Here is a 24,624-nt window from a genome sequence, read left to right on the forward strand (position 1 = left end):
AAATTCATGAGACTGAGCCCTGCATTGGGCTCTGTGCTGGCAGCACGGAGCCTGCTTGGGATTCTTGCTCTCCCTCTCTTCCTGCCCCTCCCCCACTTGTGCACGCGCGCTCTCTCTCTCTCTCTCTCTCTCTCTCTCAAAATAGATAAATAAACTTTAATAAAATAAAATAAAATCATGACCATTATTTCCTTGATACTCCCTGGCCTTCCCTGCTTAATTTTTCTCCATGGCACTTATTAGCATCTAACATATTGTTTACTTATTTTGCTTATTTGATCTGCTACTCAGAAATGTAAGCTCTGTGAGGGCAGGGGGTTTGTCTCCAGTGCCAGGAGAGCACCAGGCACATAATAGGTGCTCAAAAATATTTGTCGGAAGAATGAATGAACACAAATTTCCTTTGCCAAAGGATCAGTCTCTCACTTTCTTAAAGTGACATTTTTTGAAATAATGTCTGACGGCCATGTAAAGTATACCACTCTGGTTAACTTCAGTGTGGGGAGAATTTTCCCTACTCCACCAGCTGGGTCACTACTCTGAAGGGCCCCTCACTCCAGATCCTGCAAACGGAGCAGATGAAAACCTCTGCTGGACATGCGGCCACTTCTGTAGCAGTCATTACTGTCCCGTTACTCAGAGGGGATGTGAGTCAAGGGGGCAGTGCATGCAGGGCACTGCAAGGTGGCCCCAGTGATTTAGAAAATACTGGAATCCACAGAACGTTAACACTCTCCCTTCAGAGGGACAAGCTGTTCGTTCAACACCGTGACTCTCCATTTAAGGTGCTGACCTCAGATTCACATTGCAGGCTGATTTCAAAACTATTAAGGGAAAGTGAGATTTAAGACATCTTTGCTTCTCTTCTTCTTCATTGGTCTTCGCTTCCTCCTCATTTGATCCTGAGCATGGAGGCATTTCCCAGGGTCTGTCCTCCAGCTCTGCACTCTCCTTGAATGTTCTCTGGGAATTTATTTCTAACCTGTATATACAACATTCTCAAAACCTATCATGTAACTTTAACCTCTCTCCTGAGATCTAGCCTTGACCTCCCAAAACGTTCCTGAACTCCACCCCGAGTCCCAACAACACGCCCTCCATAACCCATAACACCTCCTCAGTATCTGAATAGCGGCCCTTAATATCTCATCACTTTAACCTCAACATGGCCCAAAGTGAATCAATTACCTTCTCCCTTCCAGAAATGCTTTCCCCTCCAATCCCCTTCCTATTTTCATCACTAGCACACTTTTCTCTGAATTACAGGGGTTCCTAATCTTCAAGTCACCTTTCCTTCTTCAGTCTCTCTTCCCTTCAGTCCTTCTACCTTATAGATGACTTATAAGACATTCAGTGGATCATTTACGAAGCACTCAGTAGGTGCCCCAGGAGTGTACAAAGCCCCTTACATGCAATACTTATCTTGTTTCACCCTCCAAGTAGCTCTGTGAGGTCAGGGCTTTTTTATATTCTCATTTTACAGACGAGGAAAATGAAGGTTAGAGAGGGTCTTTTTTTTTTTTTTTTTTTTTCCTGGAGCTCCAAAGTCAGACAGTGGAAGAGCTGGGGCATGAATCCAGGCCTGCCATGTTGCAAAGACTCTGCTCTCAAGTGCTCACCTATGGTGTCTTCAACCACATGCCTCGCCCAGGGCCTGGCAGAGACATTTAGCAAAGGTCAGTCCTTCGCTCTCACAAGAACAGAGCCAGGCAGTAGCTGGAGCTGGATATTCAAAGATGAATGAGATGTGGTACCTGCTTTCAGGGAGTTTATGAGGGACAGAGAGCAAAAACAACTCATTGGTCCCATGTGATAAAGGCAGTGGAAGCGTCTGGCACTAAGGGAGATGGGGTCAGGGATGGCTTCAGAGGACCAGGGAATGTGAAGAATGAATCCTCCTGTATGGCTGAAGCATGAAATAGGAAGGAGAGCAAAATGGGCAGTATGATTGGAAGAGTAGCCCGGAGAGCAGGTTGTGAAGAGACCTGAACATTTGTTAAGTACCTGTTGTGAAGGGCTCGGAAGATCCACTTTGAGAAGTTCAGATTTTATTCTGTGAACAATGGAGAGCCACCGTTTTTGTTTTTTTTTTTTAATGGAGTAGATGTGAGATCAGAATCTGTATATTAGGATAACCCTAATTACAGTACGGACAGGACATTAATAGCAGAGTGTCTGAGGTTGAGTCATTTGGAAAGAACCAGCAAAGCCCAAGAAGAGATAACAGTGAAATGGAGAAAAGGACACACATTTATTTGTGAGTTATTAGACAGGAATGGAGAGGACCAAGTGGCCGTGAAGGCAACAGAGAAGTGCCATTGAGGGACAGCCGCTTTGCAGGCAGGCATAGTCGCCTCCCAACTCTCATTTCCAGAAAGCTCTATGCACCTTCTAGTCTGATACAATCTGTCTCTCCTGCTTTCCACTGTTTCCCATCAACCACCATTGGCAAAGCCCCCAGAGCCTCAACCCTTCCTCCCGATGCTCCATTCACTTTTTTGCTGTAAATAAAGCCAGCTCCCCTTTCCTGCCCCTTCCCAAGTACCACAAGGCCTGTATTAGAAGTGAGGAGGTCAAAGAACCAAATGGTTAGCACTGAGGATGGATTGGGGACAGGAGAGGCGATGGAGAGGAAGAGACAATGGATTGGGTTTAAGTCTCCAGTGAATTATGGGGGACAGCAGGGCGTTTGGAGGAGACTGCAGGGAGGGGGAGGCAGCTTCGAAGGATCGGGATTTTGAGAGACTAGAAGAAATGGTTTGCACACAGCAGTGAAGCCTGAGGAGGGAAGACGTGCCAATCTTAAGGCATTTCTCTAATCAGTTGGCAGATTCTCAGTGGATACTGTTGCACCCTTGCTCAAACACCCCCCACACAACCTCAGCCTCACCTGCCAACCTCACCTCATTCTGTCCCAAGAGAGCAGAAACAATCACAGAAAACGTCCTCAGGCTTCCATTACTGAATGGCTACCTGACCAGCACCCACACCCCTGGACTCTGCTTAACCTCCCAGTGCAAAAGGATGAGCTGCCCCTGCTCCTCCTTGTCCACTTAAGGACTTGTCCACTTAAGGACTTCACTCCAAGACAGTTTGTGTCTCTCTCTTCTGCATTGTCTATTTCTCCCTATTACAGTAACACATCAATATTCAGCTGTGCCCCAGTATCTCCCATGTGCCTCTCCAGTAACTGCACCATTAATTTCTCCCCTTTGCTGTCACTACTTCCCCAGCCCCATCCTCCCCTCAATCCATGCTAGCTAAGCATCGGCACCAACTCTGCCTGGAAACCACTCCTACCAAAGTCACCAACAATCTCTACCTTACCAAATCCAGTTAATCTCTGCCCTTATAGCACAGCAGAAGTTGACACAGCAGCTCACTTCCTTCCAGTACATTCCTTTCTTTGCTTATTTCTGGACCCCACTCTCCTGGGCTTCCTCCCATCTTCCTGGCCACTCCTTCTCAGTGTCCTTTGCTGGCCCCAGTTCTTTCCTCATGTGGATTACCCAGCTATACTCATGGCTAATCTGGTTAATTTCACCTGCTCCCTTAGTTCCGTCACCTGTGTTGATGAATCTGGGGTCCTAGCTCCTGAGCTCTGCATAGATGTCTTTTAGATATCTCAAACCTAACATGTCCCAACCAAACTCTCAATTCCACCTCCCCACTCTTGCTCTAGCCCCAGTAAACCTCTTTCTTTCCTGCATCTTCTGCATCTCAACAAATGACACTACAACCAGCACTCAAGCAAACACGTAGGAGTCACCCTTGATTCCTCTGACCCTCACCTCCTCCTGCCACACATAGAATCCATTATCTTGCCCTATCAACTCTGTCCCTCAAAATATGCCAAATCCATACACTTGTCTGGTCTCTACCTCTACCCCTACCACCTTCACCTCTCGCCTGGGCACCTGCCATGCTTTTCACTCCTTCCTCTATAATTTATTCTCTACCTGGAGAGGGGGAAAGAGATGAGAATGGAAACCTGGGGGACTCACATAAAGAGGATGCAGCAAAACCAACGGAGCAAGTAGCTGACCTGACCAGAGATGGGGACAGAGCCCACAGGGAGGGAAGCAGAGAGGAACAAAAGACGAGAATCTGGCTTTAAAATATCATTTCAAAGACAAGATTGCACAGGATGACTATGGTTTCTAGGCAAAGGTGTGTCTGTGAGAATCTGTTGGCCAAGGAGGAGTGAATCTGCATCAACGTGGAAGCCACACTCACCACAGATGGAAGGCAAGAGATGAGCAGAAGAGGAAAACCATGAACCAGGCATCGGGTTCTTTTTTTTTTTTAATTTTTTTTTCAACGTTTATTTATTTTTTTTTGGGACAGAGGGACACAGAGCATGAACGGGGGAGGGGCAGAGAGAGAGGGAGACACAGAATCGGAAACAGGCTCCGAGCCATCAGCCCAGAGCCCGACGCGGGGCTCGAACTCACGGACCGCGAGATCGTGACCTGGCTGAAGTCGGACGCTTAACTGACTGCGCCACCCAGGCGCCCCAAGGCATCGGGTTCTTAAGGAGCATGGACACCAACTAGGAAATCAATGGGAGATGACCTTCCATCCCCTGATGCTCAGCGGGCTACCAAATCTAAAATGTCTACCACATGATCTCTTATCTTCATCACCGCCCCCATCCTCATTTTCTTTACAGACCTGGTTTGGGTCCCCAACGCCGGGGCCACTGCAAAGCCTCCTCACTAGTCCTGCTGCTCTTATCCTGGACACTGCTGACAGGTTATCCTCCCTAAATACTGGGTAGTTCTAATGACACTACTCCCGCATATAGAAGTCTTCAGTAGCTCCCCACAGCCTACTGTATTATGTATGATCTACTTCTCCCACCATCCAAGGCCCCAGTCTCCCAAGCAAAACCCTTTCTGAGCTCATCAACTCTTCCTTACGTGTCTGCTCTCCAGGCAACTCAAACCCCTTGTCTTTCAAGCATGTCTGGCACTTTTTGCCTCCCTTCCTTTTCTCGTGTTTCTCCCTCTTTCTGGAATATATACCTTTCCTCTCCTCCTGCTGAAATCTTAGCATGTGATACAGTTGAGAACAGATACTTGAAGTCAGATAGATCCAGATTCAAATCCTGGTGATCCAAGTACCAGTTCTGTGATATTGAGCAAGTTAGTTAACTTTCCTGAGCCTAGGTTTCCTCATCTGGAATTTGGAGCTGAATAAAGATGCTCCAAAGAGAGGAGAAAGTGAGAAAATCCATGTAAGGCAACAAACATAGTACCTGCCACAGAGGAGGCAACTATTGTTTTTAATACCTTTTCTGTGTTCTTTCTTTCTTGATGGCCCTTCAGAGCAAACTCTCCCTCTGCTGAGCACTGGATCATTCTGCCTCCTCACTGCACTTACCCGCTTTCTGCTCCTTTATATCCTCATTAATTCCTTCTCTGCTCCTTTTTTTTTTTTTTTTTAATTTTTTTTTTCAACATTTATTTATTTTTGGGACAGAGAGAGACAGAGCATGAACGGGGGAGGGGCAGAGAGAGAGGGAGACACAGAATCGGAAACAGGCTCCAGGCTCTGAGCCATCAGCCCAGAGCCTGACGCGGGGCTCGAACTCCCGGACCGCGAGATCGTGACCTGGCTGAAGTCGGACGCTTAACCGACTGCGCCACCCAGGCGCCCCGCCTTCTCTGCTCCTTAAAGGCAGTGACCAGGTCTAACCACTTCTGTATGTCCGCCAGCACCGAGAACAGTTCATGCAGGACTCTATAAATGCTTATTGAATCAAATTATCTTTAATTCCCCAGAAGACAATATAATCTCAGCCGTGGTGATTTTTCTAGCTGTGCACAGGACTATGGTGAGGAGGAAGAGTGGGTAGGACTAGGGACAAAGCAATATCATTATCATCATCCTAGTATCCAAAACATATCCCTTACCCAAAACCTACTGCTTCAAACAACACAGGAAATAGCTGACTGATTTAAAAGAACCTTCTAGAATACAAAATATGTTTAGGTCTGGGTCCATTAACGTGAGTTTGGGGAATCACTTTAATTTGCAGGAAACATTTAATGGCATTAAAAAATAATGAATGGAAAGACTATCCCCTTACGGTCAGCTTGCAGAAGGACAACATGATGCAGGGTCAAGGCCATCCTTTGGGAGTCAATGGTGCTCAGGATCTTGGCAGCTGCGGTCCCCAGCAATGGCTTCCCGTTGTACAGGGTGTAGTAAGTCAGCTCCGCCGGGTCCTTGGGTCCCGGCACCCGTTGCATCTTTACCATCTTTCGGAAAAAGAGAGGCCATGTTTACAGGGCATCTTGTACCGACCCTGCAATCACCTGGGCGATCAGCAGGCTCTCTCCTGATTGCTGAAGCCTTCGGTGCCTAATTGGACCCACAACGTATTTTTTAGAGCTCAACCTTTGTGTACCTCCCCATCACCAGCATCCCAAGAAGCGCTGCTATTGCTGGAAAGGGAGACAGGGAGGAGAAAAAGGTTCTGAAAATATGAACATCTGGAAAGAACAGCTTGAGACTGGAGAAGAAACGCTGAAATGGTGATGTCTTCCAGCCTCCAGAGAACTCTGGCCTCATTTGAAAATAGGCCTGCACATTAATTCAGGGCATGTTAGGTTATTCTCAAACAAGATTTCTAATTTCAAACTCCTGCAATTGCCAGAGAGGGAAAAAAAAAATGAACTTATATGTCTGCAATTCAAAAGATCTCTGATAAAAGCAGTACTTGGAGACTCAAAGTTCTTTTTTCTAAAATAACCTTTGTTGCTTTTTCTCCCTGGACAAGTTATACATATTCACTACAGAAAGTGTGAGAATACAGAAAGCCATCAAGAAATGAAATAAAATAAAAACAATTTCCAATCCCTCTACCACAAGCTAATTACTATTATCGTGGAGCATTTGCTTCTGTTCATTGCTGGTTTTCCACACAAACCTTTTATTTAGTATTTTACAAAGCTATTTATCACACTCTCTATCTAGAATCATACACTGCTATTTTTACTTACATCCTTAAATGACCTTAAATATAACAAAAGCATAAATGGCAATTTCTACACAGCATTCTGATGCACACCTCATAAACTTATTTAGCAAATCACTTATTGTTAAACAAATTGTTACTCATTTTTCAGTACTGTAGCTAATTGATTGTTATTATAAATACACAAAACATAAATTTTTATACGTAATGTTGTCCTATGCAGGCCTCATAAACTCAACAAACACTTCATTTTTGAATGGTTACTTTGTTATCAAGTTTTCACTACTATAATTAACAACTGATAAACATTATAGTATAGTATTTTCCAAAGTGTATATTACAGATTATGAGCTTTATAGGATATTAAAAGGTATGGCAGAAATGTTTACAGCAATATTGGTCACAAGAGCAAAAACTGTGAAAATTCAAAAGTCACTAACAGTAGGATGGATTAATGAGTTAATGGTATAGTCACGCAATGAAATATTATAGAGTAGTATAAATAAACTATGTCTATTTGTATCAATATGGGTGAATAAAAAAGCCTGATAAGAAACAAATCACTGAATATAAAATTCAAAAACAGGCAAAACCAAATGATGTACTCTTTAGGGATACATACACACATGGATGGTAAAATCTATACAGAAAATTTAGGCATGACTTAAAACAAAATTCAGAAGCACACTCAACTCTGATAGAAAGGAAGGGAGTAGGTATAATCAGAGAAGACACATAAAAGGCTTCTGGGGTAAGGTGAGGGTAATTTACTTTGGGTTGTGATTTCTTTTTATTGGTGTTCTTTGAAGTCTACATGTCTTTATACTCCTTTGTACGTATGCTATACATAACAATTAAAAATAGGTATTACTACAGCCCAATAAAAAATGGGTTTAAAAAAATCTGACCAGATACTATCTGAATAGCCAATAAGCATATACAAAATGCTCAATGGAGAAAAAAGGCACTGCTATCACCCAGCAGAATGACTGAAATAAGGGCTGACAAAACCAAGTGTTGATGAGGGTGTGGAGTAACTGGAACTCTACATCTGGATGGTGGGAGTGTAAAATGGTAAACTTTGGGAAAAGGTCTAGCAGTTTGTCACAGAGCTAACATACACCAATGCTATGAACCAGCAACTCCACTCCCACATACTCAAGAGAAATGAAAATATATGGCTACAGAAAGATTTGTAGAAGAATGGGCATAGCAGCTTTGTTTAAAGTAGCTGAAAACTGGAAAAAGTCTGGGTGTCCATCAACAGAAGAGTGGTTAAATAAACTGTAGTCTATTCATACAAGGGAATATTATTCAGCAATAAAAAGGAATAAGCTCCTGCATAACACAACGTGATGAACCCAAAAAACACTACATGGAGTCAAAAAAGCTTTATACAAAAGAGAATATACTTCCATTTATATGAAGCTCTAGAACAGACCAAACTGATCTGTGCTATGGAAATGAATATGTTACCAAATATAAAATAGTAACATACACACTGTTAATTTTAGAACCTAGATGGTGAATTTGTTGGTGTTCACTATAAAACTTCTTTCTGTGGGCTTAAAAATGTTCATAATAAAATGTCGGAGAAATATATTACTAAAAACAAGGGTCTTATCAGCATTTAAATTTCCAAACTAGTATGTTGGCCAAAATTAAGGAATTTCTTTACTACAGGTCTTTTTAGAGGCTTTGGTATGCCAACAGGCCTTGGGAATCTTCAAGAAGGGGCTACAGGATGAATCCTTGCCAAACTGATATGGCCACAGAGCCTCTTTGCCCCAAGGCACCTCATAGGACCATTTTTCTGGACGCTCTCTGAAAGACACTGCCCTCACTTTCTGGTCTTTGTGTTCACCTCTATTCTCCTCAAAACGTATTTCCAGGAGTAAGTTTGTGACCATCCAAGAGGTACTTGTCTAAATTGCTCACTGGTTCTCCACAAAGGTCATACCCACTTACGGTGTTTGAAAGTACCCATTTCACTTCATGCTCACCAACCCTGGATAGTACCATCATAAATCTTTGGTAGGTGAAAACGATATCTTGTGGTAGTTAAAACTTGCATTATTTTGATGACAAGTGGAGTTAAACATTAAAAATTGTTTATTGGTCATATGTATTTCTTCTTCAGACTCAATTTTTCAGATACATTCACTAGAGGAACATCTTTAAATTCCAGACATACAAGTTTCCATCTTCATGAAGGTGGCTCATCTTTTAAAATTATTTGAGCCCAGAAGAAAGGCCTCTGGGTGGAAGGATGATGTAAGCTATGTAAGAGCAAATCTTATTTGGGAAACTTGGCCACGGCATTCCTGTCCCTCAAAGGAGAGGAGGTAAGGACAGTGTTAGTACTTCCAGGTAGAAGGTGAATGCACATTCAAATATTTAATACCTTCACTCAATTTCAATTTCAATTCTTCTTACGAAGATTCCTCCAAGGGTTATGTTACCACCTCTATAAATTAGGATTTGCAGAAACAAATCCCTACTCACTTCACTCAGACTTCCCAGGAAGCTATGGAGCCAATCACATTGACTACACAGAAGAAACGAGGAAAGAATATCTTGGTGGGCTGTTTTATACATGTAGAATGGATTAGGTTTCTTAGGTTTACAAAAAACACCAGGATTATATGGTCGTTCTTTCTCTCCCTTCAGCTGAGGCAAATCCCATTTCACTGTCTGAGTCCCAACGACTTCCTCTCTCTTATTTGGAGAAGTGTGAATTATAGGGCTCACATGGACCCTAGAGAGGGTAAACCATAAACCTGGCACAAGAAATAAACCATCACTTTACCTGGTCACAGGCTGTCACAGACCACAAAGACTTAGAATGAAAGCAGCATCTAAGAGGACAAGGGGCCAAATTCACCAACTGTGAATGGAGGACCTAGAATCTCCCTCAAGGGATGATGCTTGTCTCAGGCAAGGAAGTGTGGTCCAGAAAATGAGTTGTTTGTACTTTCAAACTCCCGAGGACACAATGTGCAGACAGATTGGAGTAATGCCTATAATTTTCTATAAAACGCTTCCTCTCTTAGACATGGTAATATCAAGCATGTGTGTTTGCATTAAGTTACACCCTAGATGTGGCAATTGCCAATCACGAGTTCACACTCTAGGGGCAGTTTGCTCAATTCCAATTAGGAAGCCCACACTCCGGAGGCAGCCGCCAGGAGTGCTTCTATACTTTGACATCTTGCTCAACAGAGCTTTGTTAATTAGCATAACAAATGTTAGCAATGGGTTCCCAGTTTTGGTGAAATTAGTGGTATTCAAGATACACGGATTGGCTAGAATGCTAGAGATGGTTCCCACTCTTGCCCGAATTGAATAAAGAATCAAGAAAGAAGCTTGGAGCCTCTAACCTTGGGGATGGTCATTGTGTCTGTAGAGTTCCCTCTGAAGCAGACTGAGAAGAGCTGAATCCTTGTAGATGGATTATTTGGGAGGTGCATGGAACTGACGGGAGGGTGAAGAGGTGATTCAGGGGGTGGAAGGGAACTAGCGAGAGGTACATTATTAATCTAGTTACCACTGTGGGCAGCTAAAAAAGCTTAATTCTATGGGAAATATCTGGCAATTACTGAAAACATACATTTCAGAATTCTCATAGCCACAAAGCAAGAGAGTTGCTGTATTCACACCCCCACCGCTAGTTAATTCCCAGGCACTTCCAGCCAGCCATGGCATCGACAAAGTGGGTTCTGGCATCTCAAGAATGGCCCTTCAATAAAGGTTCAGCAGTGGCTGTTGGAAGCCCAGTAGCATTCAGTAGAAATGGGAAGGGGATTTGGGCAATGCATCAATAGTGTCTGCTACAGCTCTCTCGCCTGAATCCCCGTGTGGTCACCTGACCATTATAAACATGGAGGGCTCTGTTTGTTGAGACTGACTAAAGAAGGGTAACAGACTCCTGCAGCTGGAATATTGATTGGTGCATCTGCCATCCATAGGAGTTGTGGCAAGAGATCTGAAGGTCCCGAGCTCTGGGACTCCATCTAGTCTCCAGAACAGTTTGGGGAGTAGAAAGTCTATGCTTGCTTACTAATCACTTGTGTCTGATAAATATGTGCACGTGTGCAGAATTTGTTCTGAAACCTTACAGTCTAGCAGTAATACAGGAGAGTAGCTAACTCTCACCCTCCTCCACGACTTTGATGCTTAGGACCATGAACCCCCCAAACCTAAGAGTAGTGTTGATTACGTGGCCTAGTCAGTGTGCAGGGCAGGCGCTCGTCTGCACACAGCATGGTTTACTGAGTCTCAGCACACTCCCGTACATTTATTACAAGACCCCAGTGGTTTAGTACACATACACACCCACCTGCACGGTGTAGCTTCCCAAGGTAGTGGCCCGTTTAAACCGTCGGCCTTGCTGCTGGGACATCATGAATAGCTGGGCCAGGCGCTGCTCCATGACCCGGGCGAAGCTCTGGTTGTGCAGGCCCACCAGCGAATTGTCCACGCCCTGTAGCACTGTGGATGCAGAAGGCAGAGGGGCTGCTCAGGGGACAGGCTCCCCGTGGATCAAGAAACCACAACCACCACCGCCCCTGCACCAGCCACTAAGGGCCACGGGCCCTATCTCATGTTAGGACTTGGCCTTCCTTACCTCAGTCTACCTTCACAAGATCCCCAGGAGTTAGGGATCACTGTCCACACGTTATAGATGCTGAAAGGTTATATGACTTGCCTAAGGGCACACAGCTAGTAACAAGCAAAGTCAGGGTTCAGACCCATGCTTATGTAACTCCAATGCCTGAGCGCTCTCCTCCACAAGCTGTGACATGTTTAATGCTGCTGCATTTAATCCAAACCTCATTTAAGATGTTATGTGTTGTTAGAGACCATATGGGAATACAGCATAGCTGCAGGTATGACTAATTGGCTTTTTTTTTTTTTTTTTTTTTTTTTTACTGGTTCCCACTCAGAAGCCCTGGCTCAGGGCTATCTTTATTATATTTTCCCTTCTCAGCAGCTTTGATAGGGAAGCTGAGCTCCATCCTGCAACCCAGCCCCTTATACATAGAAAAGCCACCCTGTTCAGTGTCCTTGTCTCTCTCTCCTCTATGGGGTCCTTTTGGGACCCACCTCTAAAGTGGCCCAGGGCCTCTCAGGTACCATCCCATTCGAGAGCGGAACTGTGTAATAAAAAGAGTGGGTTCTGTTTCTGTGCTGGTGCTTGCCAGTTGGACTTCCGGCAAGCCTCTGGCCCTTTCTGAGTCCAAGTCCCTCTCTGCAAAAAGGGAGTAAGAAAGTTGATATCACAGCACATCTATCCTTATGGGCTGTAAGGTTGAAATGAGACAAGATGTATAAAACAGCTTATTACAGTGCCTGGTGTGTAGAAGGGAAATGAAGCCCCTCTTTCCATCCTTCCTCCACTGCTCTTTCATCTATACCCAGGGCTATCTGGGTAGCTGAGGCGTTAATGATAGAATTCCAGGCTACTGCAAGGAGGAGGACCACAAGGAACACCAGGGCCATCCTGGGCCTGAAACAGTCACCTACCACGGGAACAACTTCCTTTGACCCTCTCCCCCTGAAGAAAGCCCAGTCCTTCTTCCAAGTCCCTTGGGAAACACACTTAACCCCAAACACGCAAATACTGCCTCCAAACACAGTCACCCCTGAAATCAAAAATGTTTAAAAAACTTCTCATCTTTTCAAAGAGATGAAAACTTATCATGGGCTGGGAATGTAATACAAGACTTTTCATGTAACAGAGTTTGTACTACCATAGTCCAGCCAAGGGCCATTAAGACCACCCATCTACAGGGATATGGAAATAGTCTGAATACAAAGAATGAGCTGTTGTTATGGGTACATTCTGTATGGGGCCAGAACAAGTGACTGATGACAACATGATACAGAGAATGATGTTGAAACCGATCAAGAGAAACATAAAACCCACAGCTGAGTCTCAGAAATTACTTCTTTGAAGCCACAAATGCTAAATAATCCCTACGGAGGGTATAAAGCAGCTCTCTTTCCAGGGCCCTTGTGAGGGACTCTCAGCTCATCTGTCAGCAGAATTCCTGCAAAGATAAAACACACCTGCACTGCTCCTTCTGCGGCGGGTCCCCAAGAGGCCCCTTGGAATCCCTCCTGACGAGCTGTCAGGCTGAGGAATGGCCGCCTACCTCCTGGCCCCAGATAGCAGAACCCTCGTTCTTACTGCTTCAAAGATGATCCTCTAGTAAAATTATAAAACCACTGTTGAAAAACTACTTCTAAGTTGGCCTCTCCTGACTACCAGACAAGGGTAAGAGTGGGCACACAGGACAGTCAAAGGGCATCATCACGGATTACTTTAAGGGAAGCCCAGTGATGATGCAAGGACAGACATCAAAGAAAGGGATGGTCAAAGCCTCCAGGTGATGAAAAAGCTCCAGAAATAGATAGTGGTGATGGCTACAACAACACTGTGAACGTACTTAATACCACTGAATTGTGCACTTAAAAATGGTGAAAATAGTACATTGCATGTTATGTTTATTTTACCCCAATTTTTTTAATTGAGGGAGAATAAAAACAAACCACAATCTTCAGGGCACTGCAGGTGGCTGTGGGAACCTCCCAAAGAGTTACATGGAACCCACGACTGGACAGTTCCCATGTGCCTCACTGCTCTGTTTGCAAAGAGAATGTGTCCCTCCCTGGCAGCTGTTGAAGAATTGGGGGTTGAAAGGGGGGGTCCGGGTTTGCATCCTGGCGCCCCCTTACTGAGTGCTCTTGGGCAAGTCCCTTAGTTCCTCTGGACCCTTGTCCCTCATCTGAATACACAGGGATCATAATCTACTCCTGATTGTGTCATTATGGGGAACAACACTTTCGAAGAGACATGCTTCGAGGGGCGTGCTAAAAGGTACGAGAGAGGAGGCCCATAAATGCTGGCTGTTGTTGTTGCTCAAATGTGCCCCTTTCTTGCTAGACACATCCTTCCCAGACGAAGAAATAACTATGTTCCAGGACTGCGGCTCCTTTCCTTCCCCCTGAGAACTATGGCAGGCCCCAGGCTCTCAGTCTTCTTCACCCGCCCAAAGGGCCTGGAAAGGGGCGTGAGACCACATCTCCTACAGTGACCCAAAAGCAGTAGGGGGTCTTGGACCCTGGCACACGTGCCCACGAGGACAGCAGCCCATCACACCAGCCAGGGCCCTGGCCACTCACCCTTAGCCACCACTGACTCAGCTCAGAGGAGGTGAGCAAGTCCCCAGCTGTGTTCAAAGGAGCTGGTCCAGAAGATTCGGGGGCTGTTACATCACTGGTCTCTTAATCCTTCTTTATTTACAACTGCACCGGGCTCTAAAATTCCAGCAATCAGGTCGGCCTGATTCAGCTTCCTATATTGAATTGTTTTATGTGTAACTGAATCCCATACATTCAGAGCCAAAAGAACCAGACAGCTCAGCTCCTATCTTCCCCTCATTCCACAGGTGAGAGTGAGACGCCCACAGGGCCTGAGTGACGTGCTCAAGGACATGCTATGGTTAGCAGCAGCTGGGCTAAGACCAGAAGAAATCATAAGCCTTCTGGGTCTGGGATATTTTGACTAGTGGGTTCCACAGAGACAAGTGGATAAACCTAAGATGGGCTCTGACCCCTGTGAGGCAGCAATATGAAGTCTGTGCATCTCTGTCCTGCCTCATATACACAATCCTGGCCACAAGGTCCACGGATGACAGAGGGAGGCGCTGCAGGAATCACCTTAACGGAGCCACGAGGGACCCGTGCTCAGGGAAAGGAGAAGTGAACAGTGTGTAAAAACATATTTAATATAAATTTAGTGGGGAAGCAGATGGAAACATGTCAGGGTTTTATAATCCTAACTATGGAAAGGAAAGTTGTTCCCCATCCTCTGAGCTGCTGCAAATGAGGAAAGAAGATGAAGTACCCTTGACGGACATCTGGGAGCAAAGGGCAGAGTGGTTATTCAAGGGGATGTGCTTCGGAGCACGATGAACAAAGCTATCTTCATCCTAGTTCCCATAAATGATGGTCAAAGGCTGGTGGGAGCTGGTGAGAAGGAAGGAGGGCCATCCTGAAGCTGGTTCTCTCCCCTCCCATGGGCACTAACTGGGCCAACCAGCCCCAAACACAGTGACAGAGGCCACTGTGTATTCCGATTAGCAGCAGCAACAGCAACAACATAAATAAATGAGGGTTACACAGCTGAGCGGGCAAGAGGTGAAGTCCCAGGATGGTTTTGTGAAGGTTATGCCACTCAGACAGAGTCAGGGCAGCATCCGGGTACATAAGGAAAGGGCGAGACAGGAAGCTGTCCAGGGCAGCTGGTGTTTAAGGGCAGATATGTTACCATTTAGCATAAAGCTTACAGTTACTAGGAGAGATGTCTGCAAGGTAAAGAGCAGCATTCCTGCTGGAGTAAACATGCTTCTGGAAGTGTTTCATAACCTGCTGGTTCAAAATGGCACTGCTGGGTTAATATCATCTCCCTCTCGTGTACAAACTCCATTTTTATTCTTTTAAAACAGATTTCTTGGGACACCTGGGTGGTTCAGTCGGTTAAGCACCTGACTTTTTTTTTTAATTTTTTAAAATGTTTTTTTATTTATTATTGAGACACAGAGAGACAGAGCATGAGCAGGGGAGGGGCAGAGAGAGGAGGAGACACAGAATCCTAAGCAGGGTCCAGGCTCTGAGCTGTCAGCACAGAGCCCGACGCAGGGCTCGAACTCACAAACCGTGAGATCATGACCTGAGCCGAAGTAGGATGCTCCACCGACTGAGCCACCCAGGCGCCCCAAGCACCTGACTCTTGGTTTCAGCTCAGGTCATGATCTCACAGCTTCATGTGTTCGAGTCCCACGTCTGGTTCTGTGCTGGCAGCGTGGAGCCTGCTTGGGATTCTCTCTCTCCTTCTCTAACTACTGCCCCTCCATGCTGTCTCTGTCTTTCTCAAAATAAATAAAAATTTTTAAATAACATATTTCTTCAGTTTGTCTTCTTGGCAGGTAAAATAATGTCTGCATATCCATGGATCTACCAGGGAGAAAGCAATGTGATTTTCTGCCATTTCGGAGAGGTCTGGAGCGGGCCTCATTGAGCAGGGCAGTGTGCTCCTTTGTCAGGATTCTAGGCAGCAACCTGTCTACTGCTGGTTTGGGACAGCAGGTGAGGGAGGGAATAGGGCAGGGGAGAAGGGAGGGAGGTTTCAGACCGGCTTGCCCAGGCACAACTTCCACAACTTGTAGGATCTTCCTCTCTCCGTGTTAGGGGCTGAATTATGTCCTCCCAAAGTTCATATGTTGAAGTCTTAACCCCCAGTACCTCAGAATGGGATTGTATTTGGAGATGAGGCCCTTAAAGAGGTGAGTAAGGTAAAATAAGTTCATATGGGTGCGCCCTCATCCAGTATGATGGGTGTCCTTATAAGAAGAGGAGTTTAGGGGGTGCCTGGGTGGCTCGGTCAGTTGAGCATCTGACTCTTGGTTTTGGCTCAGGTCACGATCTCATGGTTCACAGGTTGGAGCCCCACATCGGGCTCTGTGCTGGTGGTAGGGAGTCTGCTTGGGATTCTCTCTCTCTCCCTCTCCCTGCCCTTCCCCAACCTGTACTCTTGTGCTCTCTCTCTCAATCTCTCTCTCAAAATAAATAAATAAATAAACTTTAAAAAAAAAAATAAGAAGAAGAGGAGTTTAGGACACAGACATACACAGAGGGAAGATGCCAAGTAAAGATGGCCATCTACAAGCCAAGGAGAGAGGCCTCAGAAGAAACCAAGCCTGGTGACACTCTGATGTCAGGCTGCCAGCCTCTGGAATTATGAGAAAATAAATTCCTGCTGCTGAAGCCCCAAAAGTCTGTGGTACTTTGCTATGGTGTCCCTACCAAGCTAATACCTTCCCCTTCCCCTCCCCACTCCATGTACAGCTGGGCTGGTCACTTTCTCCCACAAATATCTGTCTTCTCTCTTTGCTCCCAATCCTTGCTTTCTGTAAGATTTTCAGAGTGACTGTCTGGCTTTGGAAAAACACAAACAAGTTTTTTGCTGTTTCATAAAGCTCAGCTGGGAAATGTCAAGGAAAAAAAGAAAATGTCACCCAAACTCCCTTCTACTTCCATTCGCCCTCACTGTCAGGACACGACTGGGTTCCACCAGGATCAGTGTAGGTGTGGGGCGTGTGCCGAGGAAAGAGAAAAATGCATGCCTAGCATTCCTCAGCCTTTCACTGGGGTTTTGTAGGGCACTGCAGAAAGGCCTACCATCTTTAAATAAACAACCATTCCCAGGGACAGTCCCTAAACATCCACAGGTTACTGTCATACCTTCTGATAATCTACTTTTTGCAAAGAGGAGGCAGTGGATGGGACTTTACAATTTGCTGTTTTGAATGGTTACCTAATATTCACCTTCATATGATATCTTTTCTTAGCTTACTTTACCCATTTCTGGCGCTATGGAAGTAACTCCTTGACTTATAAGACAGGTCCAAAGAGGGACCCCTGGGTGGCTCAGTCGGTTAAACACCCAACTCTAGACTTCGGCTCATGTCATGATCTCATGGCTGGTGAGATCGAGTACCGTGTCAGGCTCTATGCTGGCAGTGCACAGCCTGCTTGGGATTCTCTCTCTCTCCCTGTCTCAGCCCCTCCCCCCTTGCTGTCTCTCAAAATAAATAAAAATAAACTTTAAAAACTATTTAAAAAAAAAAAAGACAGGACCAAAGAAAAGATGCTGATTCTATCACTGAATGGCATGCAGTTTTTATTATTATTATTATTATTATTATTATATTATTTCGTTTCGGGGACTTCTTTTGACATGTAGTTTAAAAAAACACACAGTGGGGCGCCTGGGTGGCGTAGTCGGTTAAGCGTCCGACTTCAGCCAGGTCACGATCTCGCGGTCCGGGAGTTCGAGCCCCGCGTCGGGCTCTGGGCTGATGGCTCAGAGCCTGGAGCCTGTTTCTGATTCTGTGTCTCCCTCTCTCTCTGCCCCTCCCCCGTTCATGCTCTGTCTCTCTCTGTCCCAAAAAAATAAATAAATGTTAAAAAAAAAAAAAAATTGAAAAAAACACACAGCAACCTGATAAGAGGAAAGGGGGAGGAAAATAAGAGATTACCTGTTATTACCCAATAGTCTCTGGTTGTTTCCGATATATCAAGGTTGGGATATTCCAGTGCTAAAACAAATAAGAAACACACCAAGTTACTTTCACAGTTTTTATATGTAAATATTACTTAGGAAAATGGACATACATAATAAAATATCAAACAACTAAATTCAGCTTTATCATTCTTAGGAACTCCAGGATATACAGGCCAAAACTATTTCGCTGTTCTGAAAAGTAAAATGCTTAGTAAAGGGATAACTTTCAGATGAAGCGGTTTTTAGGGTTTGTAAATTTCTGCTCTTCTGATTTTTTCATCAGAACCTTCCTAAGTGGAACATCTTCACTATCAAAACTCACAGCTAGAACCTGTCTTAACTATAACATTCTTTGTAAAAACTATCCAACCATCACTAATATTTTTAGAAATGATCCTCTCTTGAATGGATTTTTCCAGTGTCAAGGACTAAGTTTATTATTAGCCAAATGTTTGTGACATAGTCCTGGTTCTTTTGAAGGTATGGTGGCCATAAGCGCTAATTCATGTAAAGGGTTTAGCGCAGAGCCTGGCACATGGTAAGTGCTCAATAAATCTTAGTTGTTGCTATTATCAGAATATCAAGAGGAAAGAAAATAAATTCTTCACATGCTGCCATGTGACATAATGCCATCTTTCATGACATTGTCCTTTCCACAAAATTCAGAGTCATCTTTCTTTACTATGTGGAAATTCGCAAAAGCTTGCCATTTAAACACTCAAAACAATTCTGAGTGGCTACTGTGTGCTAAGTACATCCACATACACAATTTCATTTATTTAAAGTATCAAATGCAACCACAGAAGGAAACAGAAAGTTAAAAAAAAAAAAAAAACTTGACCAATGACCTTGAGAAATGTATTAACAATTACATTTAAGAGCACAAATCTTGACTTCCTTTGGCTACCAAGTAAGTGTTTGGGTACAAAATGTAGGCTGCACTGTCTTTGGAGTCTATGCCTTCTGCATGGTAATGAGGATTATATAACTGAAACATTAGAGGAAGAGGAGGCTACAAGACTGACTATGGGGACTTCATCCAGTAAAGTCACGATGCTGATTGCAAATGAGTTGCATTATGTTATCTATAGCCAGGGCAAGGGCTGAAGGCCCGGGAACATTTGCTGATGACACAAATGGGTGGAAACCATAGCAACCCAGAAGGCCACAAGGACAGACGCCCCACAGGGCAGTTACTGTAAGCTCAAAGGCAGACTGTTTGGGTTCAAGCCCTAGGTTCCATGTCTCATTAGCTGTGACAGTGAGCATCTTGTTACACCTCCTGGAACTTCAGTTTCCTCCTTTGCAAAGTGGGGCGCATTCTGTACTACTATAGGGTGCTTTGTGAGGATTCGATGACATAAGATATGTGAACTGTAAAGGCACCTAACCAATGCTTTTGTTCAGTGTGCAATATACTTGTTATCAATTCAATCCCCGTTCATCACCGATTTCAGTTGTTTCACGATAAAAGAGTTAGTATGTGCCTGGCACAATAGACATTTGTTAAATGGGGAAGGGACCTGAGGGGAAGGGAAAAGGCAGTGTCCCTGTGAGGGGTGAACATACTCACGTTCAGCAATGGTGAGCGGCGGGTAGGTGAGGTAGAACCCAACCAGCTCAGCTGAGAGCTGGCGGAGGAGGCTGCTGGCGACTGTGCCGTTGAGGAAGGAGCTCCGATTGCCCACCACGTACACCAAGGTGACTGTCTGGGAGGCATTGGATGTGCTCACAATCTGAATCGACACAGGAGGAAAGGGGAGGGAGACATGCCAAATAAGATGAAGGTCTGTTTCATGGAAGCCCTGGGAGGAGAAGTTTAAGCGGAAGTTGAGGGCAGTGACGAGAGGGACGTGAAGAAAAGCAAGGAAGAGACAAGAATAACAAATACCCGTCATTTGTGGATTGCTGGCTGAGTGCCAGGCACTGTGCTGAGGACACGTGATCTCATTCAGTTCTCACCACAACCCCATGAAGTGTATCCAGCTATGGCTCCATTTTACAGAGGAGCAAACTGAGGCCCGGAATGATCAAGAGACTTGCCCATGATCACATAGATAATAGATAATAAGTTATGTAGCCAGGATTCTAACCCAGATAGTCTGACTTCGGGTTTTAACCAGGTATGTGTATCTCTTCCAGGGGCTAAATTGTCTCAGGTTACATTTATGGTTCTGAAAATACAAAATAGAGCGTGGAAATGTTAAATCTAAGAGGCCTCAACTGCTCAGAGAAAGCCTGTGTTAAATGTGGGGGGAACCTTGAAGTTTCTACACAACTGATCATCACCCTAGCGAACGGGCAGAGTGATTAAACCTGATGACAAAAGGAATTCAGAAATATAAAACAGCCTCTTTTGAGAGTGATTACATTTCCTTGTGACCTATTAATTCAATATGGAATATGTAAATATTACTATGAGATCGTGTGGTTTTCTTCTTGAATTTTGTCTAAGTCCGTTTTCTCATTACTGGAAAATGCGGTTTTCTGGGTCAATGTATGGACAAAAATATCCCACAGATGAGATTTGAAAAACAGATGCAGTAGGAAGTTATTTAATTTGGTGAGATAGTGTGGGGTTCTGTGCTGGGTTCTGTTCTGTGCCCTCTCCCCTTCCGGATTCACTTGCCACCCACCCACCCATGTTTTGCTCAGTGTCCCGAAAGGCAGACACTGTGGACCACCTCGGTGGGCTCCTTTCCCTCTGGCTTCAGCTAAAAGGAGCTCGGGAGGATGTGAGAGACTGGAAGGAGAGTGGGGTCAGAGAACTGGTATGTCGGGGACTCCTTTCCCACAGTGGGGCTCTTATGGGGGCAGCTTTGGCCTCTGCCTCCTGTAACTGCTCTTTCCCCTTGCCCCATCAGGCCCCAATACTTATAGCCTTGGCTATAAGTGGTTTTCCTAGAGCCTGCCCATGCTTCTGCAAAGAGTCCCTTTTATTAGACTTTCTTCAAATTACCTTTATCTGAGTGTGACCTCTCTTCCTGCAGGGAGCCAACTGATAATCCTGTCTTTCCCAGACCTTTGTGTGTTCAGACATAAATATCCCTGCAACTTTCCTTTTAGACATTATTTTTAAAAAGATTGTCAAGAATACCTTCTTGTTATTTCTCACTTTTCCCATAAGTGGAAGTTGCTATATAATTTTCTTTAAAAAAATTTTTTTTTAATGTTCATTTATTTTTGAGAGAGAGAGAGACAGAGAAAGAGAGACTGAGAGTAGGGGAGGGGGAGAGAGAGAGGGAGACACAGAATCCAAAGCAGGCTCCAGGCTCCGAGCCATCAGCACAGAGTCCGACGTGGGGCTCAAACCCATGGACCACAAGATCATGACCCAAGCTGAAGTCGGATGCTCAACCTGACTAAGCCACCCAGGTACCCCTGGAAGTTGCTATATAATTTTCCAACACAGAGCCTGTAGTCCCATGATTAATGATACACTCAATCAACGTTTCTGGTCAACTCTTTCTCTCTTTTCTGAAAGTATTTTTGGACTGTGGTTGAGCCACAGGTATTCATGCCACCTTCCCAGGGTACCAAAAATAAAGGTGCTTCTCTCTGAACAACTCAAAAGACTCAACTGTACTGGCATCTAAAAGAATAATAACGAAAATAACTTTTTGACCATTATCTCCAGTGTGAACATTCTATTTTTTGCTTTTCAGCTAAACTAAATCTCACTGGATCCCAAAGATGCCTATAGAACTTGTAGTTTCTTCTACAGAAACTACACTGGATCCAGTAAGTTATAACTTAAAAAAAAATGTGGCAAAATACACATAAAGTTATCATGTTAACCATTTTAAGGGTACAGTTCAGCGGCCTTAAGTACATTACACTGTTGTGTGGCCATCACCACCATCCATCTCCACAACTTTTTCATCTTCCCAAACTGAAACTCTGTACCTATTAAACAACTCTCCATTTCTTCCTCTCCTCAGCCCCTGAAAACCAACATTCTATCTATTCATTTGACAAAACTGAACACCTTTTATAAGAGGAATCACATAGTATTTGTCCTGGTGTGACTAGCTTATTTCACTTAGCATAATGTCCTCAAGCTTCGTCCACGTTGTAGCATATGTCAGCATTTCCTTCCTTTTAAAAGATGAATAACAGTCCATCGGATGTATATACTACATTTCTTGTCCATTCTTCTGTGGATTGACACTTGGGCTGCTACCACATTTTGCCTGTTGTGAATAATGTTGTGAACATGGGTATACATATATATCTTCAAGTCCCCACTTTCTTTGGGTATATACCCAGAAGTAGAATTGCTGGATCATATGGTAATTCTATGTTTAATTTTTTAAGGAACCACCATACCATTTTCCACAGAGCTATGCCATTTGAGAAGCTCACCAGCAATGCATGAGGATTCCAATTCCTCCATATTCTTACCAACACTTGCTATTTTTTATCTTTAAAAGAATTTTTTAATGTTTATTTATTTTTAAGAGAGAGAGAGAGAGGCAGAGAGAAGGAGACACAAAATCCAAAGCAGGTTCCAGGTTCCGAGCTATCAGCACAGAGCCCAACACGGAGCTCCAACTCACGAACCGCAAGATCATGACCTGAGCTGAAAGTGGACTCTCAACCTACTGAGACACCCAGGAACCCTTTTCTTTTTTCTAAATAGCCACCCTAATAGGTATGAAGCGTATATGTGTGAAGTGGTATATTGTGGTTTCGATTTTCATTTCCCTAATGATTAGTCATGTAGAACATTTTTTCATGTGCTTATTGATCTATGTATCTTATTTGGAGAAATGTCTATTCAAGCTGTTTGCCCATTTCTTTATCGGACTGTTTTTATGTTTTTGAGTTGTAGAAGTTCTTTATATATTCTAGATATTTACTCCTTATCCAATATATGATTTGCAATTATTGTCTTCCATTCTGTGGGTTGCCTTTTGATCAACTGTGCCCTTTGATCTACAAAAGTGTTTTTTTTTTAATTTTAAACATTTGTTTATTTTTGAAAGACAGAGAGAGACAGAGCATGAGTGGGGGAGGGGCAAAGAGAGGAGACACAGAGTCTGAAGCAGGCTCCAGGCTCTGAGCTTTCAGCACAGAGCCCAACATGGGCCTCAAACCCACAAACTGTGAGATCATGACCTGAGCCAATGTCAGAAGCTTAACTGACTGAGCCACCGAGATGCCCCAAAAGTATTTAATTCTGAAGTACAATTTAACTACTTTTTCTTTTGTTGCCCATACTTTTGGTGTCATATCCAGGAAATCATTGCCAAATTCAATACCATGAAGTTTTCTCCTCTGTTTTCTTCTAAGAGTCCTATAGTTTTGGCTCTCATGTTTAGTTCTTTGATCCACTTAAGTTAATTTTTGTATATGGTGTTAGATAAGGGTCCAACTTCATTCTTTTGTTTGTGGATGTCCAGTTCTCCCGATACCATTGGTTGAAAAGATTGTCTTTTCCCCATTGAATGGATTTGAGGCCCTTGTCAAAAATCATTTGACCATATATGCAAAGATTTTTTTTTTTTGCAATCTTGTTTGTGTTCCATTTGTCTGTATGTCTGTCTTTATGCCAGTACCACACTGTTCTGATTATTGTAGCTCTGTAGTAAGTTTTGAAATCAGAAAGCATGAGAATTCCAACTATGTTTTTCTTTTTCAAGATTGTTTTGGCTATTCATGGTCCTTTGAGATACCAAATGAATCATATGAATTCTAGGATGGGTTTTTCTATTTCTGAAAAAAAAAAAAGTCACTGGGATTTTAATAGGGATTGCACAGAATCTGTAGATCGCTGTTAGCAGTACTGATATCTTAACAATATCAAGTCTTCCAATTCATAAGGACAAATTGTCCTTCTTTTTTTGTCTTCTTTAATAACCTCATTTTTATAGTTAAGAAAAGTGTAACCATTCTTGGTGGCTGCTTAAAACTAGCTTCATAAATAAGAAGAGGTTCACAGGCCTGAGCTAAGGTCATGTCAATGTTCCCTGAAAGTCATGCCTTGTCCCTAGTACAAGCAGCCCCTACAGGGGGCACTTTCCCATTACCCCTTTACTTTTAGACTCCTGTGACTTCTGGCCTTATCTCTTACTTCCCACTCACTCCTGCCACAATCCATTTAGCTAATCAGACCTAAAAAAAATGCTAGTGGAATGGAATGCTGGTGTTTTGCCCACCCAGCATCCATTCTCCCTTCTTCTATGGCAGCACCATAATTTCCTCAGGCAAACACCTCTGCTCTCCAGTTGGATTCGTGTGCTCAAGCTCTAGGAGTGGGCATAGCCAGGCCTACTTGATTGGGACATTTTATCTCCTTGGTCACAGTTACTGCTCCAGAAATGGGCACATAGTCCATCTGGGTCCAATGAGAGCTAATCCCAGGATTTTTCCTGGAATGCCACAAAAAAAGGCACCTTGGTTCCATAAGACCGTGAGCAGTAAGGATGAGGCAAACCTGGAGGTGCCAGGGATCACCCTACTGGTCCTGAAGATGATGCGAGCCCAGGGCAAAACCAAGGTATAA

At 44.0% G+C, this 24,624-nt stretch overlaps 1 protein-coding gene across 3 annotated transcripts in view; it reads right to left on the bottom strand.

Moving 5' to 3' along the window:
• The window catches only part of KIAA1549L (KIAA1549 like), a 268,897-nt gene that overhangs the window by 81,633 nt on the left and 162,640 nt on the right, over window positions 1–24,624 (bottom strand). For all 3 annotated transcript variants that reach the window (XM_086677714.1, XM_086677713.1, XM_086677712.1), the window contains 4 exons: window positions 19,690–19,852; window positions 18,091–18,150; window positions 11,325–11,476; window positions 6,095–6,266 (listed from right to left, as the gene is read on the bottom strand). In XM_086677714.1, coding sequence (XP_086533840.1) covers window positions 6,095–6,266; window positions 11,325–11,476; window positions 18,091–18,150; window positions 19,690–19,852 — 547 coding nt within the window. The remainder of the gene's footprint in view (window positions 1–6,094; window positions 6,267–11,324; window positions 11,477–18,090; window positions 18,151–19,689; window positions 19,853–24,624) is intronic.

The sequence above is a fragment of the Puma concolor genome, chromosome D1 (assembly GCF_028749965.1).
Source record: "Puma concolor isolate L17-30 chromosome D1, mPumCon1.1.hap2, whole genome shotgun sequence".
Lineage (NCBI taxonomy): Eukaryota > Metazoa > Chordata > Mammalia > Carnivora > Felidae > Puma > Puma concolor.